The sequence below is a fragment of the Ipomoea nil genome, unplaced genomic scaffold, assembly GCF_001879475.1.
Source record: "Ipomoea nil cultivar Tokyo-kokei standard unplaced genomic scaffold, Asagao_1.1 scaffold0688, whole genome shotgun sequence".
Classification (NCBI taxonomy): domain Eukaryota; kingdom Viridiplantae; phylum Streptophyta; class Magnoliopsida; order Solanales; family Convolvulaceae; genus Ipomoea; species Ipomoea nil.
In genome coordinates this window covers 3215970-3241233 of record NW_017617116.1, presented here as the reverse complement: position 1 = coordinate 3241233, position 25264 = coordinate 3215970, and the positions used below count along the sequence as shown (strand labels likewise).

At 34.5% G+C, this 25264-nt stretch overlaps 2 protein-coding genes across 5 annotated transcripts; both read right to left on the bottom strand.

The window, feature by feature from the left end:
* Positions 1-4230: 4230 nt before the first annotated feature.
* On the bottom strand, positions 4231-7450 carry LOC109175830 (transmembrane protein 50 homolog). Its single transcript, XM_019325190.1, has 4 exons — positions 7139-7450; positions 6956-7043; positions 5477-5629; positions 4231-4612 (listed from the first exon to the last, which is right to left on the bottom strand). Exons 1-4 carry the CDS (start codon positions 7269-7271, stop codon positions 4579-4581), a joined length of 408 nt encoding a protein of 135 aa, XP_019180735.1. The 5' UTR covers positions 7272-7450; the 3' UTR covers positions 4231-4578.
* A 3717-nt stretch (positions 7451-11167) lies between these two features.
* On the bottom strand, positions 11168-24522 carry LOC109175828. Of its 4 annotated transcripts, none has more exons than XM_019325187.1 (19): positions 22886-24516; positions 20665-20750; positions 20126-20533; positions 19929-20012; positions 19407-19784; positions 17792-17852; positions 16187-16319; positions 16001-16095; positions 15675-15923; positions 15330-15577; positions 15021-15239; positions 14694-14918; positions 14551-14604; positions 14319-14384; positions 14054-14194; positions 13922-13975; positions 13649-13708; positions 12072-12473; positions 11168-11920 (listed from the first exon to the last, which is right to left on the bottom strand). In XM_019325187.1, exons 1-19 carry the CDS (start codon positions 23994-23996, stop codon positions 11756-11758), a joined length of 4239 nt encoding a protein of 1412 aa, XP_019180732.1. In that variant the 5' UTR covers positions 23997-24516; the 3' UTR covers positions 11168-11755. The 4 variants fall into 4 exon arrangements, 3 of the variants coding, with proteins under 3 accessions (XP_019180732.1, XP_019180733.1, XP_019180734.1); XM_019325188.1 differs by having other exon boundaries at positions 16187-16316; positions 22886-24515; XM_019325189.1 differs by having other exon boundaries at positions 20665-20740; positions 22886-22976.
* Positions 24523-25264: the final 742 nt, after the last annotated feature.

Here is a 25264-nt window from a genome sequence, read left to right as displayed (position 1 = left end):
CTATAGGTATGTTTGTCTTCTCTATATACAAGAACGAAGCCAGGGGGGGGGTGCAGCTGCCCCCCTCTCCCCACCCCCATATGTAGTCTTTGTATGTATATATGTATATATAGTACAGGTTTTAGTATTAGTATAAAAAAAATTATAAAATATTAAAATGTTAACAAGATTGAGTTATATGAGGTGGTAAAGCACATATTTGGCAATTATGAGGTGAAAGGTTCAAATATTGGTATCAACATAATTTTGCAATTCATTAATTATGTTTCATATTTTGTTATGAATATTTTTATAAAGTTTCGATGTGTTTTATTTTTCGTCCATATCCAACAATATTTACAACTATATTTCTTAAGTAATTTATTTATTTATTTTTAAATTATCTCTTTTGTTTTAATGTTTCGCCTTTATTGGAAAATTTTTTTTGAATCCGTCTATACTGTTTCACCCTCCCCCCTCTCTACCATCAACCAAATTTCTGACTCTGTCCCTATATATATATATATATATATATATATATATATATATATATATATATATAAAATTGAAATAACTGGAATCTAATATGCTGGAAGATGAATACACAAGTTATGCAAGTGTTTAATAGTTAGCAATAACAATGACTACTAATTTATTATTGTTATTATTATTTTTATCACCAAAAGTGAAGATTTCTATTGTAACTCTTAATCTCTTATAGCTCTGATCTTCTAGTAACTAATCAAACAAATTTTGAACTATATATGGGTTCAATTGTATTATCACAACTAATCAAATGGCTTACTTTAATGCTTCTTCTTAAACCTTTTACACACTTACAAGTTAAAGTCAATATTACTCATAGAGGATGTTTGATAGTCAGAACATTTTGAATTTCCTTAGAATTTTAAAATGTAAGAAAGTTATTCCCATGCTTGGTGCAATCATTGACTTAAAAAAGGTTGGGTCAATGGGATTACAATTCCATAATATCAAGGAAAGTAAATCACACCACGGGAAAGTAGGATTCTTTTTCCTGATCGAAAATCTACTACATATAATTGATTATGTATTTACCATTTTTTGCTCAAGTTAAAAGTCTCTTATAAATATAAGAAATTTATCAATCTCACCATTACAAAGAATAACAGCAGTACTATTTATTGATTAAATTTGTTCCTCTCAACACTTTCTTGTTGCATACTTGCATACAAGAATCTTTTGGCATATGGTGTGTTTGTTTGTTTGTTTTTTCTTTTTTTTTTTTTCTTTTAAACAGTTCTATATAGCAGAGGTAATTAGATATTTTTAAAAAAATCATAGGAAAACTTAAACGAAGTTAACATGTTAATTAATTTTCTAAATAATTTAATTCTTATATTTTTATGGTAACTCCAAACAAGTTAATTGATTTTATCTACAAAGGTATTTCATCAAATATATTTATTGGAAATATTTTCTCCAGGAATTTAATAGATGAGAAATTACCAAATCAGAAAACTAGATGCAAGGTGGTGATTAGGTAGATAACTGATAACACAAAATCGAACGGATTGAAATAATTAGTTTTTGGTCAGTTTTGATTATTAATTTTAAATTTATTTCGATATTTCGGTTACTTGTGTATATTTTGCTAACTATTATACAAGCTTGATTAGTTGGGTAGTTGTGTGTGTATATATACTCCGTATACAGACGTTATGCTATGGAACCGTGTTCACCATTCATGGTGAACACGGTTCCAACGGTGTTAGTGCACCGTTATCTTCTATTTTTTTTCTTTTTTTTTTTTTAAATTAATTACGTGACTGCCTACACATTCACTTTGGAACCATGCCTACACATTCACTTTGGAACCATGAGATTATGAATTTTCTGTTATGAGATTATGAATTTTCATTACATTCATAATTTCGGAGTTTCGGACATTCATAAATTATGAATTCATGCATGCACATTCACTTTGGAACCATGCCTACATATTCCCGTCCGAAATCACGGACATTCATAAATTATGAATCCATGCCTGCACATTCACTTTGGAACCATGCCTACACATTCACTTTGGAACCATGAGATTATGAATTTTCTGTTATAAGATTATGAATTTTCTGTTATGAGATTATGAATTTTCAGTTGTGAGATTATGAATTTTCTGTTATGCGATTATGAATTTTCTGTTATGAGATTATGAATTTTCATAAAATTCATAATCTCATAACAGAAAATTCATAATTAGATCAGTAACGCGCCGTTAACTCCACATCCGCGATTTTTTTTTTTTTTTGCCTAAAAACGACGTCGTTTTGACTTGTGTTCACCATTCTCGGTGAACACGATTCCACGGCATAATTTGCGCTCCGTATATTGCTATCTAGCTTTTCTATCGTTTATTTTAGGGTCCATTTGGAAAGTAGGAAAATGATTTCTGAAAAATGAGTTATTTTTTGGAAAACATTTTTCTTTATTTTGTTTGGCTGCAAAGCGAAAAAATGTCTTTTGTGTGTTTGGTTCATTTTCTGGAAAATGGGGTAGAATTATATAATTAAACAGTTTATATAATTAATTATTTTGTTTAAAATATAAAAATATTTATATTTTTGAAATCAAATAAAATTATTATCTATTAAAAAGTTATAAAAAAAATTAAAATTATTTAAAAAAAAAAAAAAAAAAAAGAGACTGCGGAAACCAGAGAGCAGTACTCTCTGGTTTCCGACCGTGTTCTCTGGTTTCGGCTAGAAACTAGAGAGAATCTCTCTCTGGTTTCGGCTAGAAACTAGAGAGAATCTCTCTCTGGTTTCCGGCTGGAAACCAGAGAGCAAATGCTCTCTGGTGTTCGGTCGGACACCAGAGAGTAGTAGAGCTGGTCGCCGAAAAATGTACTGCCACAAATCGGAGAACTAAATTCAAGGATTAGAGAACAATGCGCAATAGGTGTTGGTGAAGTCGCCGAAATGTTCTAGCCACAAGATGAGAGAACAAAGAATGGAAAATGACTTCCCCCAAAAAAAAGGGGAAGTCATTTTCCGAAAAAGATACCTCATTTTTCATTGACTATGTGACATATTCCTTTGACTTCCATTTTCTTTGCACAGCCAAACACCAAAAACTCAGAAAATGATTTCCAGAAATCATTTTTCGGGTTTCCAAACACACCCTTAATTATTTGCTTTAGTAGTTCATTGTGTATATATTTTTCAGTAACTGATATAAGTATATAACCAACAAACCAAAACTGGTAATTAGTTATATAATGATGGTTCATCAATTATAAAAGTAAAAATAGTCTGTTCACAAATTATACCATATACTACAGTTGATTTTGCATGGTAAACCTACAAATACATAATACGTTAATTGTAATAAATACATAATTTATTAACTAAAGTACAATAAGATACAAAATCCAAATGGTCCGGTCCTCAATATAACAATTGATATTTATTCACCCATAATTATTAAATACGAATCAAAGTTGGTAATTGAAATTCGATCAATGATTAAGCTGCTAAAATGTGCATTAGATTGGATTGAGTGGTTGTACAATAGAATTGGGCCAAGTTAATTGATGAACATGATTGAATAGATATGCTTAATAAACTGTTATTTTCACACTTACAGCATCTTTCAATTGTTATGCCGAGGAACTATGTCCACCTTGCAGTTTTAACTGTTATTTTCACACTTACAGCATCTTTCAATTGTTATGCCGAGGAACTATGTCCACCTTGCAGTTTTATGTTCATAATTATAAAATTTTATGTTCATAATTTTTAAACTTCATATTCACAATTATTAAACTCTATATTCACAATTACAGAACTCTATGTTCATAATTACTGAAGTCTATGTTCATAATTTTTAAACTATATATTCACAATTATGACAATTTTGGAACCATGTCTACCGTATAAGGTGGACACAGTTCCCCATCATAATTTGCCAACATATTCAATTTAGTTCATAGAATAGATCAGGAATGAAATATCATTCTTAGCCTCTCAGGAATAGACATATTTCATTGTTTGTCTTTGCCTTTTATATTCCTTATTTATTCCATTTCCTATGGAATAACATTCCTATTCCTTCAAAATCCATTCCGTGAACCAAATATACGGTTAAAGAGGATTTCACTTGGAACAAGTTAGGCCTTTTTAGCTTATCAACATTAAAATAAATATAGATTATACTCCACATTATTAGTTTATCACATCAATTATCATTTTTTTAAAATCATAAATGAGGACATAGAGCCTTACAATTTGTCAACTATATTTAACCTTTACTTTTAAATGTATGAAATGGCAACATGGTATTCACATCACTTCATTTTGACCTTTAAATTACATTAAGCTTGCTTTTTTGAAAACATGCACATAATGTGGAATCTTTGGAAATTGGAATGAAAAGCATTATCAGACTAATCCAATCACTCTGTCACATGATTCACTTACAAGAAAGCAAATATACACAGGCAAATGGCAGTCGTATACTTTACCCAAACACTGACATTTGAGCTTGTGCCCAGATCGATAGTAACTCCAACTCCCAGTCTTCCTCTTACAAATGCGTGTTCATCAACTTCTTCTGCTCGGTTTACTCTGAGTGCGATGTCCAGTATATCAGCCCGCTGTAGAACAATATAATGAAAGATATAAGAATGTATGTTGCTCTGCATATAGTATTTTTGACCAGAAAAGGGAGTTTTCTATTAATGAAATATGTCAAAACGCATCAAAAAGGACACCATTTTGAAGCAGAGAGTCCTTAGGCCCTTACCCCTGGCAATACTCTCTCACTTTAAAAAATAGGTCCCACTTCCACATCATCAAATTTGCAATTTCTCCACTATTTTCTCTATATCCCTCCCTCACTTTCAAAAGTGGTCCACTTTCATATTATATTATAAATATAATAATAAAATAATAATAAAATAACTAATATAAAAAATGGCAGCAAAAGCTGCAAATTTGCTATCCACATATACATAAAAATAATAATAATAATTATCCACATCATTTAGCGAGTGTTCCCTTTGCTGGGTTGAGGACAGCCTTAGATGGCAACACTATAAGTTGCCAAAGCAATCAGCTGCAACATTACAGTCTCGATGAAACCATTCAATTTAAGATCTTGAATTTAGAGCAGTTTACTACATTCATAAATGTTAACAGATATTCATTCCCAACTAATCAACTTATCATGGAGTCAACAGGGGAAAAAATCCCTCTATGGGCAGGTAGAATTTCTCATTGGGAAAGGGGAAAAAAAAAACCTTTTACAAGCATGAGTGTCATTTAACCATGTTGATGGTCCCCAGTGGTGCTAAACTAACTAGCTCATTCATTAGTATAATAAGTCAAGTAGAATGTACATTCTAAAGCATAACATCAGTACATTATACAACTTCAAAATCAGAAACCAAAGAGACAAGGGGAGAACAAAGCAAAATACAACTAACAACAAGAAGTAAAAGCATTATTAGAGAAGTTACCTGATCAACACAAAAACACATTGCAGGACACCTGCAACTCCTGTCCAAGCTGAAGGGCCAGTTTGCATAAGTGCATCTTGTATCAAGAGACCAACAGAGGCAGCCAAAGAAACAAATGATACTACATATGCAATGAAAAGCCAGAGCTTCAACCTGCGATTTCAACACTGAGGATTACTGAACTATTTCATAATAAGCATACAATTCATATATGGAGTAACAATCATTATCTTATCTGTACAAGAAGACTTCAAAATGGTCAGAGAATGGAGTTAATATAATGTAAACATCTTAATGCATTCACCAACACATAATTTTAACCAGAAAATAACCAAATAGTACACACATTTGACTTATCACCAAAAAATAAAAAAATAAAAAAATAAAAAATTATAAACATTTGTCAAAGGCCCTTCTAATTGATGAATCACATATCTGTAGTAAACTCAATTACTAATTTACTAAATAAGTATGCTTATCTTTCTTTCAAAACTAAATCATTCAATTATTGCAAACATCAATCTTTTTAACCTAACTTTAGGATAATTATGCACATCTAATAATCCAGAAATTAAGTAGGAGTACAATGTTTGAGTTGACAAACATTCATAAATAACTCTTGAAGTTGTAAAACATGTACAACTTGACATGAAGAAGACATCCATTTATTATTTTGGGGAGGTGGGGAGGGAGCACAAATGAAGAACTTCTTAGTTGAAGTGGGGACCCTAAAGTTGATTAATTTTTTTGGACTTGTTTTCATCATTAGAGAAAAATAAAAGAATCAAAAAATAAAAAAATCAAACTTTAATTTCAGATGGCCACTCATATCCATACCCAAAAACATCAGTCATAGCCAACAATTATTCAAAGTTATAACCAAAGGAAGCCTTCAATCTCCGGTTGCAGTCTCACAGACACATAATCCTATGCAGGCTTTTTAAACCAATACATTTTTTTTATTCATGCCAGAGTTATTGTGAGAGTTGTTTTCCAAAGGATTAAACAAATTGAACTTTGTGCCCTTAACTTTGGAAATAATAACTATTGACCAAGAGATGGTTATGCATCAAAATTTGATTGAAAATAAGAAGCAACCAGATGAACATACCAATGCAGGGTTTTAAACACATGTTTTTGGATTGTTACCAGAGTTATTGTGAGAGTCGTTTTCCAAAGAATTAAACAATTTGAACTTTGTGCCCTTAACTTTGGAATTAATAACTATCGCCCAAGAGATGGCTACACATCTAAATTTGATTGAAAATAAGAAGCAACCAGATGAACATTCCAATGCAGGGTTTTAAAACACATACGACTTTGGATTCTTACAAGAGTTACTGTAAGAGTCGCTTTCCAAATGATTAAACAAATTGAACTTTGTGCCCTTAACTTCGGAATTACGGAGTCAAGAGATGGTTGCGTATCTATATTTGATTGAAAATAAGAAGCAACTAGATGAACATATATTGAGAGTACCTCCATTCGCCTTCATCATAAGGTGAATAATCAATGTCCTCTTTTCTAACGCAATTGAACATCAAGGCAGCCAGGGACGCAAATATCCCTACAGAGATCAAATTAATTGGGAAAATAAAAATAAAAATCATGCAAAAACCCTAATAAGAAGCGCAGATATATTAACAAGGGGTTAGAGGATACCTGGGAGGTAGTGGAGGAACGAGATTTTAACGGCGCTGCAAACGACGGCGTCCACCCAAAACCACCACCCGGCTCCGAAGACGGCGCCTGCAACTCCCGGTCCGAAGATTGCCCACAACTCCCCAAAATCCATTCCTCACAATTCTCCTCTAATTTGAGTTCAGTCGATATTCTATAGTTCAAACAAATTGTTAGAACTCAATCGAAGAACTCAATTGGAGTTTGTTAGCTGCCAGGGCGACGATATACTTTACTCTTCCCTTCAACTGATAGACTGATTGCTAGAGATTCTTTCTGGTTCGGTCCCTAATGTTTCAATTATACACTAAGACTCCTAATAGTTTTGGAAATTCTAAAAATCCTCCCAAACACTTATCTCTTCTTTTCTCACTAAAACAATGTCTTTTTTTTTCCTCAAAAACCCCTTTATGCGCATAGTGTACATATAAGGTAAGAATTTGAAGATTGACAAAATGACTTGCGATATACCTCTTCTTAGAATTTATGAGCGGGAGTTCTAAAAGTTAAAGATTAGTCCATAATAAGTGGACGAATCTCACTCGTTCGTTTAAATTTATTAATAGTTGATAATCTTATATATATATTAACACACTATAATAATGATTATATAATAATATTATAGTATTTTTTTTTATTACTACTACTACACACATTATAATTTATAAAGAATACGGAGTACATAATAAATAAATAAAAAAAAGGCAAGGATTACAAAAAGAGTAAATACCAATTTTAGTCTTACGAGTATTAATAAAATGACAATTTTGATCCACATGTTTAATTCATACTAATTGTCATCCACGACTATTATTTTAGTACCAATTTTCATCCACAACTATTATTTTAGTGTTAAAATTTATCACGCTAGTCACATATCCGTTTAATACATGTCAAAATTTAAAAATTTTAAGAGTGTTTTTGTCATATTCAATTTAAGATCCCAATTTGAGCATGAATAAAGAAACTTAAGTCCTAAGATCGATCCCAATTCGCAATTCTCCTCATCAACCTACCTTAATTTGAGGAGGAGAACTGCGAATTGAGATCGATCTTAGAGCTTAAATTCATTTATTCATGCTCAACTTGATATCTTAATTTGAAAAGGACTCAAATACCCTTCATAATTTCATATTTCAGCATGTCTCAAACGAAGCGGTGACCGACGCGATGAATTTTGGCACGAAAACAATAGTCGTGGATGAAAATTGGTAGGAATTAAACATGTTGACCAAAACTGTCATTTTACTTATACTCGTGGGACCAAAATTGGTATTTGCGCATTACAAAAAATAAAGAGTAAATTCTTGAAATGGTCCCTCGACTAGAGCTAAATTCACAAATTGGTCCTTGACTTTCAATTTCAACCAATTAAGTCATTAACTTTACAATTTTAACACGATTTAGTCATCCGCCTATTTAACCGTTGGTTGATCGTGATCTTTGAGAATATATATGTAATTTCATGGTCCATCGTCGGTCGGAAAATCTTTAATCCCAAATGGAAACCCTACATTCCAAACTTCAAACAAGCCTTCGAACACTTCTGTCTTCTGCATCAACGCCGATGGCTGCACCGTCATCGACAATCTCCAGAAGAACCTGCAACTTTCTTCGGAGCACGTGGACTTGGCAGATTGTGGTTGGAAAACACGTTGTCTTCTTCGGTCTGGTACGAACTTAACTACATTGAATCCAAAGGGAGGATGAAGAAAGGCGACAAGATTTGACATATTGCTTTCGGCAGTGGATTCAAATGTAACAGTGCGGTCTGGAAATGTAACCGAAACCTTAAAAAACCGGCGATAAACCATGAAATTACATATATATCCTCAGAGATTAGGGTCAACAAACGGTCAAATAGACGGAGGATCAAATCGTGTTAAAATTACAAAGTTAAGGACTTAATTGGTTGAAATTGAAAATCGAGAATCAATTTGTGAATTTAGCTATAGTCGAGGGACCATTTTGGGTATTTACTCAAGAATAAATTATTCTTGAGAACTCAAAAATAACTAAATATTAAGACCATCGAAATACTTCATTACATTAATACCATGACTAAAAATGATCTACCAAACAATGAAATAAGATTTTTTTTTTTTAAAAAAAAAAAAAAAAAGCAAATCAAAGCTTAGTTTACTAAATCAGAGTTTAAAACATCAACAAGAAAAAACAGAGATAGGCCATGCCATTCCGCACAATCTAACATAAAAAGACCTCTCTAGCAATAATATGGACAGTTCGATTCACAGATCGCTTAACGAACTGGAAGCTAACACCAATAAATTGAATCCATCTTCTTTAACATCCTCAATAATGGCACTGGACGAGTCTAAAGAAGTGTCAAGCAAGATGCCATGATAGACTAATAGAGCGTCCATCTCAACCTTAAACTCTATCCCCAACTCCTTCAACCAACTAAGAGCTTCACGCGCCCCACAATTTCAACTTTTCTTGGTTCAAACACACTTTCCCAACAGCCAACGCACATACAATTATTTAAAAAAATAAAATAAAAAAATCTTCTATAAACCAACTTCCAACGACTTCATCAATTGCCACATATACGTTATCCAGTAAAAATATAGTCATTAAATATAACGAATGACCCTGTCTATAATTTTTTTTAAAAATAATGCGCCTGTCTATAATTTTTTTTAAAAATAATGCGTAGTTGATTTCTTTTTTTCTTTTTTTTTTTTTTCCTTTTCCCTGATGACATAAGACATTCGAACCTTAAATTCAATAACAAAGTCACCACCAAGAAGAATTAGTATTTTTAAAATTTTTAAAATATTTTATCAACAAATCATATATATGTCAAAAATTTGAAAAAAGTATGTTAGTAAATCAACAATATCATCCATAAAAGACAATATTAATTATTATTATTATTATTATGAATATTAAAAGAAATTAATTTTACTCGGTTGATATTTTAAATGAATTTGTGAATGATACGAATTGACATTGCTATTAAAGATCTAAATAGCCTATGGGCATAACGAGCTCTAGCTCAAACATTACATGCGCTTGAATCTCTACCACAACACACATCACTAATGAAGATTGGAGGCTACTAGCAAGCTAGCTATATACGAAGGTGTACAACAGAATTATCATCTAGATATATACAAAAATATGAATTATAAATATATATACACACAAAAGGAAAATGATGGAAGAGATATAAAAGGTGAGATTGGAAGAGCTGGCAAGAAGGCCATTTAACAACCAATTCAATTCAATCAATTAAAACCATAACTCCATATTAGGTGTATTTTTAGACCCGAGTCCACAAAATAATTTGCCTTTCACCCTCCACCAAAACATTACTCCACACCCACTAACAATTCATAATACTCCGAATTTCAAATGCAAATAAAAGCCAAAGACTCTTAAAAATCATGAAAACTATAATTGGGAATTTTATTTTTATTTTAAAAACAATAAATTTCCACAACTAATCAGGCTCTTCAATAATTTTAAATGAAAAATAGTAGGAAGAAAACATAATCATCACCTAATTTCAAATGCGACAGTTCCAATGTTTGATAACCCAATTTGGATAATAAAAATGCAAAAATAAAGTATGCACTAGCATAAGGAGAATTTACAGAGCTGGACAAAACATATCAGATCTGACTACAGCAAAAATTGCTTAGAAAATAGAAAATTTCAGCAACAGTAACCATTGTTCCCATTAAATATACAAGAAAATGGCCAAGTCAAAAACTAGTTAAGAAATTGTACCTTAAGTTACGCCAGTTAGTGAGGATACTGCCACATTGCATATAATATCTGGCAATAAGCTTCAGAAGCCCCTTTGTAACGATCACCTACATCTCATGATCAAAATTCCAGTTTCCAATTCATATCCAATAAAAACATTAAGAGGAATAATTGAGGATAAATAGTAACTACTAGGCACACCAAAAATATTAATGCACTCATGCACCATAATGCCTAAGAACTTGGAGATACAAAAGATAGTCCGAATAACACAAATTATTCGCACTTGATGTCAATTAATTGATGGCATAGCCAGATCTCAGAAGGAGAATAAATCACATGGTTTCCAGCTTCTGACTGGTATGTTGCTACATGCAATAAACAAGAAGCTAAGGCATCAACAGTCACAATCTAAATTAACAATAAATAAGTTACATCTCTTCAAATCTGATTTTGCACTAATTGCTTTGATGGTTAGCATTGTGCGTATATACACTGACTTTACACGGTTTGCCACTACTCTTCTAAGTGATGTATACAATTACATGCTGCAGAGCTATTGTCACCCCTTCCATAAGAACAAATAACTATCATGGTGTGCAATTCAAAGCACTTGATAAGAGACAACCTCAATCCTTGGGAATAGCAAGCTCTGGAATATGGATATACAAAAATGATCAAACATCCTCACCAGCATCATGACAATAAATCATTCCAGCTCCCATCATGGCAATAAATCATTCTAGTTCCTTCCCAAGATAAAGGTTGTGGTATGCTCCAGCAGGAGCAGCAGATCCACCGGAGATAGCATGTTCATTGCTAACCAGGAAGACATCCATCATTTCCAAAGAGGAAACACAAAGCTTACCCATCATGATCCAGGGGTTCTTGAGAACATGTGTCTGGAACATCCTCCTCCTTAGAAAGGCATTGAATGGGAACATACACATATCCCTTTGGTAACCGCTGATTCTTCATAGTCGCTTGATCAGATGTCATTACCAGCTCTTTTTGAAAAGTTTCCATGTGCTGTTTTATCAATATAAGGTATTATTCCCATTTTAAGACAATCACACGCAGAAGAGAAGTTTACACAGAAATCATAAAAGAAAAATGAAAGCATTAAAACAATCCATTATAAAAGGGAAAGCATTGAAGAGCTAATGAAATGAAGCACTACCTTTCTATAACTCATTCGCTTATCCTCATCATGTGAAGGATTCCTTGATAAAAGATGCCTCAGTGGAATTTGCTTCCCAGAGGAGGAAACTCTCTCCATTGGTTTAGGTGTAAAAAAGATAGGTGATGTAGAGCTGTCATCAGTCTTTTGGTCATTATCCATCGATACAGGGAACTTGCCCCGTCGTTTACCAGCAATTGCACTGTCAACTGTAATGTCATCTGATCTCTGGACTGTTTCACTGCCAGATTTACACCCATCTGTGTAACCCCTCATAGATGTAGTAGTAGCCGAATCTGAACTCACGTCCTGTTGGGAAAAAGGATGACGAGAGAGGGCAGATAAAACAACTGCATCTCTCCTAGAGGCAAGGACCTCATGTGAGCAAAAGACCAGTTCACGCTGCAGGAAAAGAGTAAAAACATGAAACATCTCCACAACCAACATGAACAGCACCACCCCACCGCATATCCAAACAAGTATGCAACATAGATGATGCAAAATAAACACAAAGTGGAGGTCCTATGTGAGTGCCAGCCAGCTACAACACAGCACATTGATGTGCTTTATAATAGAGTGGGCTTTTCAAAATTAGAAGGCAAAGTATCTGGGTTGAAAAGAATGTTAGGCAATAATACATTTGAGTATGATGCAAGAGACATCATAAAAAAAAACAAAATTAAGACTGAAATTGGAATGGTCTAGACATGTTTATCACAACCATTAGTGGCCAACTTCATTGTCTAATATGGTAGCAGGAAATGGTGCAAATGGAGTACACCGAAAATTTATTAAGAGTAAACACTTTATTTTAAAAAAAAAAATCCTGCATATAGAAAAAGATTAAGAAATGGGCATTGTGTTGAATAGAGAAATAGAATCCCCAACATGCCAGTTCACAGATAGGCCAGACACCCACATGGATATATTCTAACTATATGTAGCAATTAGAAGTATTTGTAAACTCCAAATAATTGAAAATACAAAAAATATTTACAAACAAAACATCTCAGTTTCATAATTAACATATAGTATATCAATAATATAAATTAGACTTGCAAAAAAATTTACTATTACGGATTAGTAAAGGCAAGTAGATGCAAAATACACAGCGAAGATAATCTTTACGTATTTTTTCAATGTTCTTTTCTCGATGAGATTAAAATTTATAACAGTAAATCAATAACTGACTATTGAGGTAGATCCCACAATTTACCACCACACCCCATTGCCGTTCCAAATCAATGTATTCAAACAAGAATACAAGAAAGTGATACAATTTTCTTAAGATCCTGACAGGAACTCATCATAGGTAGTTCCAAAAGACAAAACAGCTGCAATGGAAACAAGCTTCACCAGACAACCAACTACAGGAGGGGAGTAATAAGCAGGAAAATGCAAGACTGTTCCAATGTATTTCAAAACGTGTTCCAGTCATAAAATGAAATAGATGACTTAAATTTTAGCAACACCTTTAAAAATGAGGAAAAGCAAATTGATTGAAAAAACTTATCCCCTAAGGCAGAGATGTATTCATTGGCAATTATATAAAACCAGAAATAATGATGAAGGCTTACCTTCAATTTTTCTCTTTTTATTATTCTTTCACAAAGCAAGCGTATTTTCTCCAAGTCAACCTGTGCGGAAGAATATTAGATCCAATATATTCATAAATGACGAATTCACATGGAAAAAATTACTTTGATTTGTTTCCTTCACAAGCCAAAATCCCTCTCGCCCCATACCCAAAAGAAGAAAAAACAGATTGTGCAAAAAAGTACACAATCAACAATTCATTCTAGTTAAATTTAAAAAATAATAAAGAAAAGAGGTATAAGATTATCGCTCACCCTGATGTGCCGTAGACGCTGTAGCTCTTCTATCCCAAGTTTATGTGTCTCAGCCTACATGAATTCATTCATCAAAGTAAGAACTGCCACTTGTATATTCAGAAATTCATGCACATAAAGAAGGCATCAAACCTTTAGTCTCTGGTCCATGCTATGTTTGTCACAGTAAGCTTTGTGCAGCAACTTCCCACCCACTGTTTTACTAGTCATGAATAAGCCAGCACTCCTAGCACAATAAGGATGGAATGTGCTGCGGCAGTGCCCATAACTACACTATAAAAATAAAAAAATAAAATAAAGAACACGAAAAATGAAAGTTTCATAATTGACCTCCATTGTGACTATTTAGTCAATACAAATACATATATCAACATTAGAGAGGTTATGAGATATTTACCTTGATGCATACACCATGTTTCCTATGGCAAATAACACAGACATCGTTCCCCTTGCGAACTATTGCCTGCAATTGCCATGTAAAGTTGTAGAGTAATGAATATAGATTAGAGATTTCCTTTAATTAATATAGAATGTAACCTAATTGCATCTTTTTCAAAAGATTGGGGCACAAATTGAAATTTACAATCACTAAAGCCATATACAAACTTCTTCCAAGAAAATACACATACCATTCCCTCAATTGAATTCACTTGTCCCCTTCTGAAAGTAGACTCCAACACCCACTACCACATGCATCAAAATAAATAACATTAGGGAATTAAAAAACAAAGGAAAATACATTACAACAAATATTCGGAAAAACTGATAGTACTTCAGCACAAACTGCATGCACCCAGTGACCGTCAGTTGACTTTCTAAAAGCACCCGTAGTGCCACCACATAAACCACATTCTGCAACAAAACAGGGTTTCTCCTTGTCCCATAAATTAGCAGCGGGTATTCCCAATCCTCCATGCAATTTATCATCGCATAGTTCACAATACCACGGCCCTGCTGAGTTTCTGACACTACAATAGCAATCCAAGTGCACAGCAACCTGAGGATGAAAAATACTTACTAGTTTAACAACACAAGAAAAAAGCATGTACAGTTTTAAAATAAGTAACAATGCCTAGTAGTGACATCTACATTGTAGTACCTTGCATGCAGAACAAACAAGGATGGACTTTAAAATTGTCTCAGACCGTCCACAGACATCACAAATTCTAGGGTGGTCTCTAGAAAAATCAGAGCCCAACTGGATAGGGTCAGAGATGCTTTCTGATAAACCCTGCATAGCACTTGACCTTGAAAATGACTCTTTTGCACGAGGATTCTGCTGGGGCATTTGATTGGAAGTAGTCATCTTGGATAGGTCCTGCATGAAAATTAACTTGTAGTGATCACTTTAAAAAGTCACAAGTACAGTTTTAGTTGTTTCCATGATCAGAAACTGAACTATGATGACCTCATGATGAATGGATTCTTCAAGATTATCTTTCCTCAATGATGACATCCTAGAAGATGCAGCAGCAGCAGCAGTTGCAGCAGCCAGTACAGCCTGAGCTTCTTTGTGCCTCCTCTCTTTCCTTCCTTGTTTTCTGGCCTCTCTAAGCTCATACAGATATTTACTAACTAAAACAGAATCCCATTCTTGCTTTCTAGCAGCATTAATCTCCTGCTGGAGGCTTCTTGCAACTTTACTGATCAAATCATCTGCACAGTGTTACCAAATAACCATTAGGATTAAAAAAGAATAATGCAAATATGAAAGTGAAAATTAACCTAAATGTACAATGGGTAAAGAGGAGACCACTAAGGCGTTTTCTTGCTGCAGTATTAGATAATAGCTTGTGCTGATAAAAAATAATTTCTCCTTCGACATCATCCATGGGTGACATTTTCAAAAGACCCGTATTCTTTGATTTGATTAACTGCTCTAGAGTTGTCCCATTATACTTGGAAATAGAGTCACCAGAAGTTGATGGTTGATTCTGATCATTGCAGCAAGTCCCAGAACTAGAGGAAGCTTCAGGCCTTGATGCTTCTCTTTGTCTCAAACCTGCCAAGCATGACAAGTGAGAAATCCTTTTAAATTTTGAAACCATTAACCCATGTCAAAGATACCAGTGTACTGACATGTAACACCACTCTCCACAGTGACTGCCTCCCCCAAGTCATTTAATTTATGTACAATAAGTGGGTGAATGTAAGATGCAGATTTTTCCAGCTTCCTGCATAAATGGCAATGACACAGTAAAGTGCCCAAAGCAGCAATGTTAATTAGACCAATGACCAATATGTATTATGATGCTGAAAACTCACATGATATCAGGTACGCTGTTCGGAGGAAAAAAACTAGGAATCTTTGAATCATCTTTCAAGGCAGGACACTGATCTGAAGCAGCAGCTCCCTCATCAGAATGGCCATTGGCTGAAGCAGTTGATAGCCCAACTGCTGAACATTTCACAAAATAAAGAAACACACAAAAAAAGAATAATGAAATACATGTTTTTTATATCTCATCATTAAAAAAATGAGTATATGCTTCGCAAACACCCAAGCACATTCACAACAGATAGGAATGCTACATTTTGAGGGTTAAGTAGACCACTGAGCTGATTATTGAAAACAACCCCATAACTCAATGATTCGTAAATATAGGGTTCCCTGAGAAGGCAATTCTGTCACCAATTACTATGCATGTTAACAAATTAAAGAAAAAGTTATTTGACCAAAATTAATATAGCATAAGGGACTCTACATAATAAACTGTTCAAGGACTTCAACAGTTGTAGACACCGTGCTCACTTCGACATAAGGAAAAACTTATTTATTCCTCGAAAACAAAGAGAAAATAGTCCAGAGATACAGCATGTATTGCTCCCTTACCAGTTGGCATCTCTAAAAATGTTTTAATAAACTGCGACACGTACTAGCTCTCTATTGAGGCAGCCAAAAAAATAGTATCCCAAGTTTCAGAGTCAACAAAAAACACATCCTTGTTTAGGTTTCACGCTTCACTTAGAATGGGTACACTGCTTCCTAAGATTGGAAAAAATCTCCCCCAACATACAATTAGTAAAAACCATTATTCCCTTGTTTGAAAATTTGAAGCCTTAAATATAAATATTCCTTTTTTTAGGAGAAAGACAAATAAGTTCATTACAAAGGCACTACTGTTTCATTGACTTGTAGGCTTCCTATACAGCAATGTGCTATACTATATTGCTGTGTGCATGTTATGTGACATGACACATAGCATGGATACTCATTAAGGTATTTTTCAAAGCTCCAAACGTTGGTAACATTTGTTGAATTTGACCATTACAAAATACAAAAACAATGTTACTATAGGGAACAGTGCTAAAATTAGAAACCTCATAAGTTGAATGAGAGTATATATTATATGGGATCAAACTATATGAACTCTGACATCATGTTATTCTTTTGTGATAAATAGTTAGTGACATCAACATACAGTCAGTCATAAATATCTACTCATTTTGGTATCCTAGTCCTTATCCTTAGAGGGGATGCTTAAGATGATACAGGTTGTAAGGGAAATATTTTTTACTTAACATAAATGAATGCATATGTGCTTCTAACAACTTGTTCACAAGGGAAATATGCACACACAGGGCATTGAGGGGCATTTTTGTCACATTTTAATTTGATCTTTTTGCTTTTCTCAATCTGATTAATTTGGAAAAATGAACTAACGACAAAAACATTATACAAAAATCCTACACAGCTACACACACATATACAAACATACATAACAGGAAGATTTCAAAAACGAAATAGATAACCCCAATTTGTGCAAGTCACAACTCTGGAATAATTATGTACAGAATTCACAAAGGATGCAGATAATGAGAGAGCACCACACTCACATCCAGATTAAATGAGTAATGTAATAAGCACACCTTCATCATTGTAAGACTCATTTGCAGAGGTATCATGAGATGAGACATGCTCAGTAGATATCTGCATAAAAAAAGGATGGCAAAAAAATTATGAGCCAATCACTAATCAATTACAGAGTAAATAAAATCATAGCAAAACTTCGAAAGTTTTCAATGAAATACAACAGAGGATAACACTCTTCAAAAGTAAATCAGAGACTGACAAATTAATAGAGAAATATAATAACACACACAAATAAAATAGGAGAGAAAGAGGGGGTATGAGTTAGTAATATTTAACAATGCAAGAGAACAAAATTGGATATCATTTACATTCTGACAAATAATGGCAACAAGAAAAAAATTGAAAAGAAGATAACAAGAGCCAATACCAACAAGAAGGCAGAAAGAAGTATAACATGAAGAAAAGCAAAACTTGACAAAAGAGGACACCATAGTTATCACGGCGCCGTTTTAAGTCGCGGCGCTCCCCGACTGCCTTGTCGCCTAGGCGATGAGTAATATATATATATATATATATATATATATATATATATATATATAAAATTAATTATATATAATATATGTGGCAGCAGTGCAGCACAGTGCTCTGCCAGCACATTATATATATATATATATATATATATATATATATATATATATATATATATTAATTATTTTATTAGAAATAGGCAGTGGAAATAGGCAGCCTTATTTATTATACTCTAGGAAGTTGTAGCTTTCATTTACAAACAGAGGCAGAAAACTATTCCTTTTTTCAAGGCTACAACTTTCTAGGAGTAATAAAGTAAATATAAAGTAAATAAGTCCGAACGAAGAAGCCAAGAAGAAAGAAAGAAGGAAAAGGAAGAAAAAAATCAAGAATGGCAGTCGACGACGGCGGTGGGAGAAGAAAGAAGAAGAGAAAAGACGAAGAAAGAAGCACCGATGACGACCCACGGCGGTGGGATGGCGACGGCGGTGGCTGTGGGTCACTGGGTTGGCTTTCTTCTTCTCTGTCAGTTCGAGGGAAGTCGCCCACGCAGTCATACCATTTTTTTTAAAAATAAAGTTTAAAATGGGTTTATGGGTTTGGACACCGAATCGGCGTCCTTGGCGTCGTCTGGGATGCCTAGGCGACGCCGGAGCTTGCCTCACCATTTTCAGGCGAGGCAAAGCCTCCAGGCGTCCTGTCTCCACCGACAGGACGCCAAGGCGTCGCCTAGTCGACGCCATGATAACTATGGAGGAAACAATTGAATTAGTACATAAAGAAATACCAAATTGTTCCCACTTATCTACAATAATTATCAACATTATCATTAAATCATACATTCAAATTTTACAATGGCTTCTATCAATTCAGTCCCCATGGGGAGGAAATAAGAAAACAATATTTGAAAATGTACTTTTCAAAAAGAATTTAAGAACACACCAATACTCTGGCATTATCTAAAGAAATTAAATAATCCCTAATCAGATTATCATCCAAGAACTTGAAAAGAATGCAACTTAACTTCTCAACAAGAAATATTTTTATAACTTCGCCATTTTCCTGAGGCATATAAATAAGACATCTCCATATAAGCTTGAAACACTACCATTAATATATCCAAATCATCAAAAAATTCCATACCTTCTGTGGACTGGAACAAGGAGGATCTTTAACTGGATTTGAATCAACAACATCATGCAGATATGGTTGAACTTCAACTTTCTTTAATCTGTCATTTATAGGTAGATCTGTAGCTGAACACAACTTGTCATCCTTTGCAATCCTTGTATTGTTTTTGGTTCGTCTATGAGGTGGAACAGACTTAACAGGAATATTATTGGAAATCTCAGGGTCTGTTAATTTAACAGAATCAGCATTATCAGCAACAGCAGTCTCAGATTTTGTAGCCAATGTTGGTTTGATTTTAACTCTCAAAGTTTTCTGTACATTTCCTACGTTGGGACGATTCCTAAGCCACTTAACTACTTTACAATGCAACTCACCGACAATGTGATCATCCTGCTTAAATAAAGTTAAAGACAAACATGAATTAGTAAAAGAGTAAGACAATATGTCCCAACTTGATATAATAGACATTAAAGGGTTAGCTCTTGCAATAGAGGAAAAGGTTCTCAAGGAGCATGCTTGACTAAAGAAAATTACATTGAGCATCGAGGCAAATGAATCAGAAGAGACGCCCATCTCTGAAGCCAGGTCATCCACATCAACACTTCCCCGATCAATTAACTACAAAAAAGAACTATACAATAAAAAATTTGTCCACTATAAGAGTTTAAACCCATAAAACAAATTCTAAAATTAACAGCACTAACACTCCTAGAATTGATTCGCATTGTTACCTTCTTCAATACAATGGTAACACTCAAAGGATCAGCGGCATTACTATCTTCATTTATGCATACTTCCAACAAATCCTTACTAATATGCTGCAATGAGTCACCAAGAGAGGTTTGACATTTGGAATTAGATACACTGCCCTGTCTGCCCAACAGCCCTTCCTCAAGAGAGACATCATTATTCAATTTATCTTGATCCAAGTTTGCACCTCTGATTCCATTAGCCATATTATCGCCATTACGTTGGCTAATTTTTAACTTTTGAGGCTTGTTCATTGTTGATGCTGTCATCTGATTGGTATCATTGGAATAAGAAACAACAGACAGATGTACAGCCGCATTGCCATTCTGCTGACTGCTGCCATTGTTATGGACTTCGGAGTGCTTTGAGCAAAATGCACGCAGCTCAACCTAAAAGTTGTTGGGTGTCCCAATGAGAAATTTTTACAAATAGAATCTGAACACACTATTATAAAATTAAGAGGATTATGGAATAATTGCAATTGCAGTGGTCTAATATTTAACAATAAGAAAGAGCTCACATCATCACTACCGAGCTTCCCCCATATCTCCATTCTGTGTCTTGCCTCCCTTGCACATATAGGATGAAAAGATGTTCTGCAAGCTCCTAGCCACCAAATGAAAGGGTTAACAAGGAAAATTCCAATAGCATCTAGAGAAATGTTGGGATACGTAACTCTACTGATACAACTCTGTCCTTCATACTTCCCTATGCATATGTTTGTATCTATTATAAGTCTTTTGTCAGGATAAGGGAAGTGGGTGACTAGATATGCAAGTAGGGGAGCACATATTCGATAGACCAGACATTCATTCAAAGGTTCAAGGACCAAGTTATAATGCAAAGAGGATATCAAAATTATGTTTAGGCAATCTAAAAAAATGAGGGGTTTATCTATGCAATTAGTCCATGTACTATTGAGTCCCTGTATTATTAATCAAATTGGTAATTTAATCCCTTTATTGTTAAAAATTGTGTCAATTAAAGACAATCCCAAACTCAGTTAACACTACAATGTTTGCTTACATGGCAGTATGGCACTGATGTTCTAGACTGGGATGGCTGCCACGTCATTTTTTCAATTAAAAGCAAAAAAATTAAATTAATTGAAAACGTCAAACCACCCTTTACAGCCAAATATACAATTAAGAAAAACAAATAAAGTTTCACATAGTCATCTGAATAAAGCTAATAAACCGTAGAGTTAAATTTGCAAGCTCAGGAAGCAGGTAGCCATCTCGGGCTGACCAGTGAGACCTGGTGCCTCAAATGGGGCAGGGCAACAACACAAGGGAATGTATGCCGGAAAACCAATGCTGTTTAATTGGAAAAATAAATACTGTGCAAATTTTTCTATAAGTTGTGTCACATACAGAACGTAATTCAATTTTATATGGGATGGCAAGTGAATGCTTTTTTATTTATGTTTTGGATTTTTCATTTTTTGAAAAATGACAAGGCAGCCAATCACCTAAACCAGGTACGGTGTTAAAAGAGTTTACAGTTGTCCTTGATTGTTACCTTTTCAATAATACAAGGATTAAATTTACCAAGTTAATAGAAAAGGGACTAAAATAAATGTTTTTTTAATAGTTCCGCAACTGATTGTGTAATTAAACCTAACCTTTTTAATGTTCCATTGCACTGCTGCCATAGTATTTGTATCCAAAAACAATGTAAACAATGTTGTAAAAATCGGACTAGGCAATCACCTAGGCGCCCCTAGGCCGAAGGGAATAATGGGAAAATTGACCAACTACGCAGTTGGCCAATTAGTCAGTAAACTAGGTGGCTTAGTCGGTCAACTAGGCGGCCGTTATTTTTTATTAATTTTATTTGTCTCATTTGGATGTGCTATGGTTAAGAGTTATGTGTTCTTAGAGTATTATGTGCTAGTGAACATTTATATTGTATGGGAGAAATACTTGTTAGAAGTCTAAAAAAAATAGGATGACATAGGAAAGAATAAATAAGTAAATAAAATTTAAAAGTTTTAGTTGTGCACCTAGGCACCTGCCTAGGCACTAGGCACCCATCAAACACCTAATGGACATGCCTAGCGATTTTTAAAACACTGGTAAACAATGGAAACCATTATATAACATTACCAGTCAGCTTGGACTCAGTTTTACTTGATTTAAGCACACAAATCTTCCTCAAACTCACTTAAATCATGCAACTAACCCAGACCTACGTGGATCCATCATCTAAAAAGCTAAGTTATTACAGTATTTGTAAGCTGTTACAAGCAATTAGACGGACAATAGGAATGATATAAATATAAAGCAGGATACAAAATGGAAACAAAATCTTAGGATTTGCTTGGTAAGTAATTCTGAGAAGAAACTAGTAGTCCAATTTCAAGGAAATTTGAGAAGACTGCAGAAATTTGAGATGAGCAAATAGGGGAGAATATAGGTAAAAGAAAGAAAAAAGATTGAAATAATGTACACACATAGACACTAATTATTCATCTAACAAATCATCAAATTTTGTTTTAAAATTAAATGTCAATCCACTCAATTTAATGATGCAAAAAATATTAACCAATCATATATTCATATCAAACATAGACAATTATACCGAATGACACAAACATGCAAGCAATATATTAAATACAAGCTTAAATGAAATGCAGAAAAGTTATGGGTAACTTGCACATTGAAAAATTAACAAAATAATCATTTATGCAATCCAATGAAGAAATGCACATTTTGCAATTAAAAAGCAGCATGACATACCATTACTACACCGAACACAAGCCCCATGTTTCACCTTACATAGATAACAAATTAACTTTCTTCGAGTTTCTTTTATGCCATCAATGTTCACTATAGGTTCCATCATCCGGGTGTTCTCAACATAAACCTCAGGCATCCACTGACAACAAAACAGGTGAGCAAACTCAACAGCAGACTGCTCTTGACATCCCAAACCCCTCTTCTGAGAAGGTTTCATGGCGCCACCCTGCTTGGGACAAAGCAGGCATGGCTTCTCATGGCTTAGTAATGGATTCTTTTGCTTGCACCAGGAGCACATCCAAGAACACTCAACATCATCCTGCACCCCATAACATCTCTGATGAACTGCCATGCCACAGGAACCACAAACAACCAACCGGTTCAAAGTATCACCCATGTCACCAAAACTGCAATAGTGACACAAAGAAGCTGACCCTTCCACTGGGTGAGCAACCATAAGCTTCTCCAACCCAGCTTCCCCTCCCAACAGCTTCCTTTTCTTATTGGGCCTCTCTGAGGTGAGATATATCTTTGACCTAGAACCTAACAGCCACTCTAGGCCGCTAAAAGGAGGAAAAACCTTCTCCATCCTTACTGATTTAGACAAAGAGGCAGTTCCTACACTATCAACATCCATAAGGCGCTGCTCATTTTTTTCCCGTATAGAACCTTCTTTATCCGAAACCCCACTATTCAAAGCAATTGCATTCGGATTATGCACAACTGCCTCTGCATTACCCGCATTGCAAACTGAAGGGATTGAAAATAACTTGTCGCTCTTAGATGGTGGAAAAGAAGGAAGCTGATAAAGTCTTTCAATATCATCGACCGTTAACTCCCGAAAGTAGTCCTCCATTTCCGCCCAAAAGCCGGAGAGACGAACCTTATCTTGTCGCGAAGAAGACTTTGTTTCCGAACCGGAATGCGACTTCTTGTGCTTCTTCCGACTATCAGAATGCTTGGACAGCAGCTGAGCCAGCCCACTGGGAAGTGTAAGAGACAGAGTAGACGCCTGCGCATCCTCGGAATCGAATGGGGAGCGCTTGCAGAGCGCTTTACAAGCCTGCGTGTAGAAATCCATCCCCACTTCCGAAGGCAGGGGCGGTTTCATAATTACCGCGAAACACGAGGCCCTATCAATAATTTCACCACTGAGAACCTACGTACCGAATTAGGGCTAGGTTTTTCCCGCAGCTGCCGACGCCGGTCATCTCCTCCACCAACCGCCGCCACCACCACCACCACCACAATATCAAATCCACGCCCTAACCCTAGCCTATCCTATCACCAATCACCAATAAATAAACAAAAACGAAATTATATATAAAATCAAAATAAATATACGTATTCGAGTATTTGACGTATATGTATGCGAACGAGAGATAGATTTTTCCAGGGAGAGAGAGAGATGGGGTGGTGAGGGAGAGACGTTTCGTGATTGTTTTTGTTGTTCTGATTTCTGAATTTCTGATCCGTTTTCTGGCCGTTCGATTTCACTTTCAAGAGAGAGAAAGAGAGAGAGTCGCGTTATATGGAGGCAGTCGAGAACGCGTTCGCGTAGAGAGAGAGATTGTGTGACGGTGGGGATTGGAGTGGAGTGGGAGTGGGAGTGGGAGTTGGAGTTGGGAAATTTTAGAACGGACTTACGTTTTTGTCCCCCAAACTTTTTTCACCCGCTACAACTTTATTTATTATGCCGTGGAACCATATCCACTTTGCAAGGTTGACATGTTTTTATGTTCATAATTATAAAATTTTATGTCTCGAAAGAGAGTAACAGATGTATTGTTTGAGTACAAAGTGTTTGGCAGGGTGTTTGATTAGTGAGGAATTACGTGGGAAATAAATTGCAATTCCATGAGGATGAATTATTGCTAATTTAAATTCCAGTGTTTGGTTTATAGCAATAGAATTACTGGGAATTTCAATTTCAATGTTTGGTATATATGGGAATTGAAAAGGAATAAGTAATATAAAGTCCAAAATACTCATTGTTGTTGTGGTATTAATTTTAAGTTTTTAAAGAAAAAAAATGATGGATAATTTTGTCTCATCATTAGCTTTTTTTCTTCCTAAAATTCCAGGGGAAATGTGATTTTTATTCTATGAAAATGGAAAATTACAATTCTTCGAACCAAACTATGAAATTAATTTTATAACATTTGCAATTAAGTGGGAATTAAGTAGAAAGGAAATTTAAATTCCCTCAAACCAAAAGTCCTGTAATAATAATAATAATATAATAATAATACTATTAATAACAACTAATAATACAGGTATACAACTACTATGACCAAATTAGCACAAGACAAATACAATAATCATGGCATTGGTTTCAAGTACTAATATACGTAATTTATATTGATTTACTTTATGCAT